This window comes from Molothrus ater, chromosome 20, assembly GCF_012460135.2.
Source record: "Molothrus ater isolate BHLD 08-10-18 breed brown headed cowbird chromosome 20, BPBGC_Mater_1.1, whole genome shotgun sequence".
Lineage (NCBI taxonomy): Eukaryota > Metazoa > Chordata > Aves > Passeriformes > Icteridae > Molothrus > Molothrus ater.
The window spans coordinates 11,385,972-11,395,069 of record NC_050497.2 but is presented as its reverse complement, the minus strand read 5'-3'; the positions used below and the strand labels follow the sequence as shown (position 1 = coordinate 11,395,069).

At 44.6% G+C, this 9,098-nt stretch overlaps 1 protein-coding gene across 1 annotated transcript; it reads right to left on the bottom strand.

Annotated features, from left to right (window-relative positions):
- Nucleotides 1–280: 280 nt before the first annotated feature.
- On the bottom strand, nucleotides 281–7,508 carry LMX1B (LIM homeobox transcription factor 1 beta). The gene is made up of 6 exons (XM_036393997.1): nucleotides 7,304–7,508; nucleotides 4,527–4,705; nucleotides 4,072–4,149; nucleotides 3,610–3,676; nucleotides 2,623–2,784; nucleotides 281–914 (listed from the first exon to the last, which is right to left on the bottom strand). Exons 1-6 carry the CDS (start codon nucleotides 7,506–7,508, stop codon nucleotides 757–759), a joined length of 849 nt encoding a protein of 282 aa, XP_036249890.1. The 3' UTR covers nucleotides 281–756.
- Nucleotides 7,509–9,098: the final 1,590 nt, after the last annotated feature.

The window sequence follows — 9,098 nt, the reverse complement described above, 5'->3', positions numbered from 1 at the left end:
ATACTAACCTAAATGCCTCTGCCCCTAACATGCATCTCCTCTCCGGGGTCATAGACCTTTCTTACTCTGAAATCACTGGCTTTTTCCACAAATACTGCTAACCAGTTTCCTCAGTATCATACGCATAAGGGCTATAAACTAATGAGCAGATCTAGGTTATGCAGAAAAAGTGTAGAAAGGAAACAAATGTTGAACGTCACATTTACATTAACTTCTCACAGTTCAAATGGAAATTCATCCACAATATAGTATGAATCATGCAGTAAGAAAAGGAGGAATCTCCAGTTTCTTTGATTTATTTGTCATATGGTTGACTGATGTCAGTATCAGTGGCTAAAAAAAAAGTTTAGACATCCAAAAGAAAGGAGAAGAGAGAGGAGGAAAAGGTCTAGCTTTCCACAAAATCCATTTCTTTTAAGATGATGAGCTCAAACCAAACCAGATCAAAGGCTGAGGACGAGCAGGTTCTTCTGTTCCTTCCGTGCTTGTCTCGTGGTCTGGCGCCAGCTGGGAATCAAGGGTATGGGACGGGTGGATGTGTTTTGTCTCTCTATATATGTATGTATGTAGGTATTAAAATATATGTACATACATACACATATATGCAAACAGAGACAGTCTTCCTAAAAAAATGCTCTTTGCAGTCCAGAGGCAGCAGAGTCACTGTGAAGGAAGAGCTGGGCAACATATGGCTGTAGAGTCTGCACTGGAAAAGTCACTGGCTAAACACACGCCGGCTGTTAGTTTTCTTTACTTTCATGAGGCGAAATAGGAGCTCTGCATAGAGTACAGCCTGTCAATGGGGTTTCCTACTCTAGCCTGCATGGAGTTAACTTCGGAAGAGGCAAGAAAACAGTCGCTCAAGCTAGTTAAAGAGGTATCACTGTCGATATCATGAAAAATGGAGTCGTTTCCTGCAAATGAAACGCACACGTTAGGCTGGATGCTGCGCAGCCGGGGAGGACACAGCACACACGGATGCTCACGTGCTGCACGCTGCAGCGAGCGGGAACACTCCTGCTCCTGTGCTCACATGCTAGCACGCTTTGGCTACGAGGGTCTGACCTACAAGGAGGAGGGCTTGAAATCAACCCACAGGGGTCAGCCGGCAGCAATGCGCCCAAACCTGCCAGGGTTTAATTTCACTTTCAGCCAGCAGCACAAAACAGAGTCTTGGCTGACAACAGGAGCAGATGGTGCTGGGGAGGAACAGGTCCCCAGCTTCTCCACGGGCTCCAGCACTCATGGGAGCACCAGGACTGTCAAGAAAGGTGGAACCAGGGTGCCCATGACAGGGAGGCATGGTCTAAGAGCCATAATCATACTGGTCTTCATATACACACAAGGCAAAAGTTCTACCAGTGTGACAGGACCCAGGAAGAGACCTAGTTTCCCTGGCCTCAAGTGAGCTACAGCTGTAAAAATGGTCTCCTTTCAGAAAATTCCACTCTTTTAGGGCTGGTCTGGAACAGCACCTTGTATTTCCCTTAGCATCTAAGATTTCAGCTTACTTCAACCCTGAAGGTACCAGAAAAAGCTCTAGCTCAAGTCCTAGGGGCTCTGCAAAAGTGTTAGTCTGGTTCTTTTTCCTCACACACTCATTTGAAAGGGCTTTGTGCCATCCCCTGCACCCCTTTTGGAGCACAGAACCTACTTCCCAAGGAGTTTCACTCAGAAAGCCGAGCAAACCAACAAAATCACAAGCCACCTATTGCTCGAGGGCACTTCATATGTCCTGAGCTCCTTACAGGACCTCCCAAACTTCCTGGTGTGCACCATGGACTTGTCTCAGTGGCAAAAGTAATGACACAGACCCAAAGCAGATTTCCTGTTGGCCTGTGCACGCTGTGCTCGGGACAGTGATGCGCATGTGAGCCTCTACAGTGAAGTGCTCCTGGTCAGCGGAAAGGAGTCTGAAACAGGCCCTTGTGGGCTACCGCAAGGCCGAGAATCACAGTCTGAAAAATCCTCTGACATTCTTTTTAAATGCCACACTGCAATAGTCCAGAGCCAATAATTGAGCATTTAGTGCTTGTAATGCGTTTGATGTGGGGTCAAGCAATCGTGAAAGCAAACCGTCATCTTGATTTGGGACAGAGAATAAAACTATGCAGGAGAAAAGTCCTGTGGTAACCCATCTCTTAGTAGCTCAAGAGCTGTTCTTTAACAAATCCACGCATCCAATCTGAGTGGTCTTACAGGGCTGCTTATTCATTTTGTAATGAATAGATTACTTCTCTTTATTGAAGGCACTTTTTCCTCAAAGCTTCTAAGAAAAAAGGAAAAATTTGTGAGGGAGCTAGAATTTGGTACTGTTTATTTTTCAGTGTCTTGGACAGTGGTTTAAAAAAGTGGAGCTTGGAGAGGTGATGTTGCTTGCTTATTGTTTATCAAAATTATACTGTGAAATAATTCTGAAAGGTGTTCAGAGCTTGAGATGAGCTCTGTTCTACCCCTTTATGTGTACAAGAAAATACACACATAAAACTGACTGGTACAAATTCCCTGGTACAAATCCCAGAAAAAATATTCTAAAAGTCAGTAAAGCTGCTGCCCCTATGGAGTGTGATCCAGCACACGGACCCAGCTACTTGGGATGTGGCAGAATGAGGCATGCCTTACCATAGGGGTTCATGTGGTCGCCTGGCATTTGTGGAGGGGTAAGACCCTGCTGAAATGGGTCTGTGCCATAACTGCTTTGCTCCATTGCTACAATCTGCTGCTGTGGTGGTGCAAGTGGGGTGTAAGATGTCATCATCCCTTCCATTCGGTTGGACATTACTTCTGCAAAGCAAAGAGGAGGAACAGTTACTGCTGGGGAACAGGGCAGAATCAGTGGCAACAATGAACCCTAGCAAATGCAGTCTGGGGTGTCCTGTCAGTCAGAGAAACTTTCCAGATTTTGTCTGAGTGTAGAGGCCTGAGCAATAAGCTGAAAGACTTGTAATTTCTACATAATTTCTGAAGCTTCTAGGTCCTGGACCTTATCCTCCCAAAGTCCATATATTCTGTCTGACAGAGCCCAGTTATTCTCTAACTCCTGCTGGTCCCAGTTTTTCTGCTCTGGGTAAAGTCGAGGATTTAAGGCTGCAAGGTCTTGGGAGCTGGAGATACTCAAGAGTACCCAGAGAGCAGCAGAGCAAGTTCCAGTTCCTGGGTGCAGTGTCTGCCCCAGGGTCCAGACACTTGTGAGGGCACAGGAGGGGCTCTCTGTGCCTTGGCTGGGGCAGTAACGCTGATGCCTGTGCAGATTGCCAGCTGAGCACTGTGCCCCTTCCTGCAGAAGAAAACAAACTGAAGGATCTGCCTGGAGCAAGCCTCCTGGAGATTTCCTCCAGTGCAGACACTTCCACATGGCACATTCCTACTAGAAACGAGGTAACAGCTTCTGCATGAGCACCTCTGGGGTCTGATCCCACCAGGAGAACTTGGAGTAACCTGTCATGGGCACTCAGGCACACCTTTGTGTCCTTCCACTGCTGATGGCACACGTCACCCACAGCCCTGCGTGCGCCCTGCATGGCTCTACTGAAGTGTCATGTGGGAATGGCACTTCCAGACAGCTGCAGATTCTTTCTCTCTCACTTTGCTCTTTCACAAATCCCCTACCTTGCCCCAGTCGCTGCGAGTTCTGTTGCTCCTGCTGCTGTTGGTGCCTTCGTGCCAGCTTTTTCATCTGAAAACAAGCAGAAGAACAGAACATTCTTGTAGCTCCAAATGCAACAATTTTGTTTTCTTACAAAACTCTCTGCAAACATCTTATCAGTTAACACAGACCATTTATACTTATGCACACACTGTTGTGGGTTCAGTTTCAATTCTAAGCTTAAACACTTCAGTTTCCAGTTCAGATTTGCATGCAAAATTTACTCCCAACCCTGAATTGCTTTGAGCATATTAGTTTAATGTCTGTGTTTGGAAGTTGCCTTTCCAGTGGATGTAGAGAGCAGAGCAGGCAGAACACGCAGAGCTCAGCTGTGGGACTTCTGCAGTGTGAGCTGCAGCCAGGGCAAGAGCCCACGCTGAGGCACAGCCTGCATTTGACTTTGGAGGATGGGACAAACAGCCTACCTTTGCTCTTTGGTTTTGAAACCAGACTTGGACGACTCGCACACTGAGCCCTGTTTCAGCTGCCAATGTTTCTCTGACCTGCAGGAGGAAATGCTTAATGATGCAGTTTTTCATAAGTTTAAAAAAAAAACCCAACACAAAAAACCACTAATCAGTTTTGTTAGGAGGAATGTTTGTACTTAGAACAAAAGTTGCATGTATGGAATTACTTTTAAAAATTCATCATATTTTTGCATAGTGTTGTCAAGTTCTGCCCCAATAGCGCTACCAGTTCTGTAACTACTGAACAAAGAGTCTGAGCTGAGGAAAATGACACCAAATTTTACCCATAAAAGACTTCTGTGCAAAAAGAGTGCTCTGCTTTCACCCTGGGAGCACTGCTATTGCCCCAGGAGGGGCTGTCTGCGGCTGTGGCCAGGTGTCAGGGCTGGCTTGGGCCCTGCTGCAGCACCTACCTTTCTGCAGGGCTTCGAAGACACTTCAAAGGATGCTTTGAATGCTCGTCTCTGCTGTGTAGTAAGTATTGTCCTTGGTCGTTTAGGTCTTCTTGGGTCCTTCCCATCATCACTTCCTTTTCCTTGGGTTACTTGGCCTTTGGTGGGCTTAACATCTCCATCTTCATCATCACTTTTGACTGGTGAAAAAAGGATATATAATTGCACTTGTTCCACCAAGAAAACAGGATCTTTGAGAACTGCTCTTCAGTCAACAGGTTCAACTATTGTCCCATGGTTATTTGAATACCTAAAGCAGCTGTGGGCAGGAAGAGACTCTCTCAGATCTGTGTGCTCTGCCTAAATCAAATGCCACAAAAGCATAAAAATGTTTTCAATTTTTAATTGAAGTCCTGATCAGGGGATGGAAACGCAGAAAATGCTTCAGTATTTCCAGGAATTGGGCACAGAGACACTTTGTGCTCTTCCAGCACCTCTTGGTCCCATGTGCTCACCTGCCCCAATCTCAGCACCAGATAAACAACTTCACCTTCACAGCTGAACTTCAGCTTCTCCCGAAGCATTATCTGCAGACAGGTACTACTGCCTGCACTGCTACAGCAGCAAAACAGCATAAAGCAAGTATCACACAAGTATCTCAAAGCCCATCTAACTCAATATAGTACAGATTCCAGTTATTGAATACTGTTTTGAATGTTTTGAAGCTCCAGCAATAATATTAAATATAATCTTTGTCATCTCATTTCTACTTCCCACAGAAAACGTCAGTAATCTTCCTCTGTGCATTAAAACATGTCTGTATGTACAAGCACAAACTTCTCTTTTTCAGTAAATGCATACAAGTATCTATGTGCTTGTGTAGACCAAAGAGATTATTTGTATTTTCTATAATTAAATTCTGAATACTCATATAATCTGGTGATATTACATGTGTTAGTGTATTGTCCTGGGAAATCTCAAGCACAGTGGCAGAGGTTGATGGGTAAATACACATTTTGTTGAGAAAATCAGCCTTTCAAGTCAGCATATTTTATTTGACCAGACTACTGATTTTTCTTCCAGAAAACACTATCACATTATTATAGGGACTTCAACATGAAGAAACACATGGAATTTTTTATATTCTGAACGACTACATTTGGGGAATCAACAAATTAGACTTTAATTCATTTTAGGGTCTGATTATTATGCACCTAGCAGTCTAATTATCTTTTACTTTAATAAGCATCTTTGGCCTAATGATTAAAGGGAAGTTCAGTCATTTTAATAACCATGACATTATTAACTTTCCAGCATGCCATTTCTAAGGAAAGGTTTGTGAGGATTAATACTGCTCATTGGAGAGTTACTCTTGTGTCCACTGGATAAATATTTGATTGAAGCAGGACACATTCTCAGCCAGGGCTTTGCAGATTGTGTGCTCTCATGCAGACCCCTGGGAGATCAGTGTTTTCACTGTGTTAGACAATGGGAGACAAACAACTTGTTTAATTTGTCAGCTTGTTTTTCAGGTTTGGGTTTGACTAACAGAGAATAATGAGGGAAAAAAAGCATCTCCAGGACTAAGAAACTCCCCTTTGTGCCAAAGGGAAATGAAATTGAAACCAAGACTGGCTTGTGCTGCTGTGGTAGCTCCTCACTGCAGATCACAAGTCAGTCTGGTCCCGAAGAGGAGCCCACCCCTGCTCAGAGCTGGTGCCAAGTGCAGCTGCCAGCAGCAGCTGTGTGAGTGAGGACAGCAGTGGGGAAGGTGCTGTGGCCTTCCCGGCGTGGGGACAGCCTCACAGGAGCTGGTCAAGGGTGGGTGGACACGAGGCAGGTGCACAGTGGGTCCCTGGGGCTGCTGGGGGCGAGGCTGCTGATGGTCCAGGAGCTGTCAGCACATGCCTCACATGCCTCAGCCCCTTCACCAGAAGCCCAGAGCCTCTGACTTGAGATTTACTGAGCAGAGCACTCAAGGTCCTGCAAATGCAGCATGACAATAACTAAAACACTGCTCCAAGAGTGGCCCTGGTCCCATGCAGACACCTTTGTGTATTTCCACACCAGGTATTCCGGGTGTGGAAATACAAATTTTAGCAATGTGGAGAATATGACTCTCAGATTAGAGATCAAAGATAATTTCTGCTACCAGTTAAAACAGAGTAACACATTTTCCCATAAACCAGAGGCAAATATATAATTTGTACATGTAATGGAATGGTAACTGTTGATTTTCTTGGAAAACAACAGTGTGATTATGATGGCACAAACCCACATCTCAGTTACTTTCAGATTCTCTTCAGTACTTCTGTGTTGCACTTGCAATCTTTTTTAAAGGTACTATTTGTAATTGGCAGAGAGATTCCTCTTGAAAATCATATTACTGCTCTGCCCATTTTCCTAGTTTAGTGCTGAAATTGTATGTGAAGAAGATCCCCTGAAAAATATGTTAAAGTGGATGGAAGAATGCCTACAGAGAACAGCGTACTGATACCTTACTTAAGTGAGACCTTGAGTAGCTAAAGTCAGTCTGATTCATGCTTTATGATCTTACAGAAAAACACATTGATGAAAGCAAAAAGATTTTGTCTTTTACTAAGCAGGAGGTTAAGGAAGAGAGTCAGGTTAGGGAAAACAGACTGCCAGTAGGAATGTTTTCAGCTGTGCCTGGAAATTTGCATAGGTGGCACATGCATACAGATGAAGTAGATGTGAAGATGGATGCACTTTTCTTTACAAAAGCTCTACAGACCCATGCAGCTTTTCCAGTCAGAGCAGGTGTGGGAAAAGCTCACCTGAGTCTGAGTCGTCTGGGCTGACCGAGCTCAACAAGTCTTTCTCTTTCTCATAGTCACTTTTGCAGAGCAGCTGCCCTTCCTTGAGGACAAACTCGTCCCCTTTCCTCAGCTGGCGCTCGCAGACGCAGCAGCAGAAGCAGCTCAGGTGGTACACGCACTCCAGGGCGCGCATCACGAACTCTGTCGGCGCGATCTTCTCCATGCAGCCGCTGCACTTGGCAGCAAACAGCCTGCAAGGGAGAGCAGCACAGTCAAGGGCAGCAGCAGATCAGACCCTGCGTGGATCTAAATCCAGCAATGTCTGCACACATCAGCCTGGCTCGTGCTTCTGCACAAGGCAAGACTCGCATCCTTAGGCTTGAAAATAGCATAGACATGCAATTTTTTCAAATCTCAATTCCTTTGATCTTAAGATTCCCTAAATCACCTTTCCTGGACAAAGCCCACTAAGATCTGTCCTTATCTCAGTGGTTTTTTCCTTTTCAAAATGAGAAGCAAAATGGAGATCCCAAAGTCAGATAATTGCTTAAACACAAATGTATTTCAATTCACCTTTTAGAGGAAGGACCAGCTCATACTTTGTTTTATGCAGGGTCTCTTGTTTCAGCACTTAAGCCCTATTCTGAACAGACTTTCCATTTTTGGTATTCTCTGTCTCTGAGGAGGCTGATAAACAGAGAAATGAGTATGAAAACTTTGTGCTTTTGCTGAGGCAAAGTCAGCACGTGTGCATACACACATGATTGTACACATGCAATCAATAAAGAGAGGAGTGAAATAACACAGCTTTCCTTTGGATGTTGAGTTATTCCAGAACAACCTGTCTCTGAAGGAAGTACTGTGCATTTTAAATGGTGTGAAACATCCTTTGGCAGAGATAGGCAGTGATACAATCTGTCAAATTACCAGTATAATCACAGACCCTAGAACACACACTGCATCCAGACTAGTTCTTATTAATGCTCTGTAAACCCTGTCTTTCATCCATCATTAATTTTCTGGGTTTAAGTTAGAATTATTTAGATTAATTTTATTTTGCTTTCCTAATGGCAACTGGGAATCTCCCTAAGTGAGATTTCAGAAAAGGGCTGCCTCAAATAAAGACGGATTGCTGTTACATCCCTGTGTCACATGGTGTGCTGGTGATTTGAAATTCAGTGTCTTTTATGGCAATACATCACAGTGCAAGGTGCATGAACATTTACATTTCAGCAAGGAAATGAACACCACTGCACCAGAGTGCTCACAGAAAAAAAAAAAAAAATTAGATTCTGCCTTTTAGCATGGGGTATGCTGACTTTTTTCTGTCATCAAAATTATAATTTTTCACAAAAAAGCCAATTCTCTCTGATTTTAGAAGGCTAAGGCTGTGGTAGTTATTCATTCCTCCAGAGCCTCCATTTTGTCTGAGCTGAGAAGTGCAGGAAAATGGCAGTACAAGCCCTCGGCAAAGGGCTGGAGTCAGAGTGGGCAGGAGGGAAAAGCAAATGTCAATATGGTTGCACACAGCATCCAGAAAATGGCTGAGAGATGGGAACTGGGGTGCTCCTGGCTGTACCTGGGAGTGACCACACCAGGAGCCTGGCCAGCTCGGTGCACACCTTTGCACGACCACAGCCTCAAGGTAACAGCGGTGCAAGGTGGACTGAGTGGCTCTTCTTCAGGTATGTAATGAATTAAATTGATCCAAAGGAAACTGATGCCACCCCGGACCCTGGGCACTGCCATGAACAGGATGGCTTATTCCATATGCTCCTTTTGCTTTGTCTGCAAGGTTTTCCTTACAATGCTT

Bases quoted from the DNA above. Each gene is read 5' to 3' on its own strand.
- LMX1B (XM_036393997.1), bottom strand. From the start codon at position 7,508: ATGGAGAAGATCGCGCCGACAGAGTTCGTGATGCGCGCCCTGGAGTGC. The intron at 4,150-4,526 runs GTAGGTGCTGCA...TTCCTCCTGCAG, and splicing joins CTTCGAAGCCCTGCAGAAAG to GTCAGAGAAACATTGGCAGC. The intron at 3,677-4,071 runs GTAGGCTGTTTG...GCTTGTTTTCAG, and splicing joins TTCAAAACCAAAGAGCAAAG to ATGAAAAAGCTGGCACGAAG.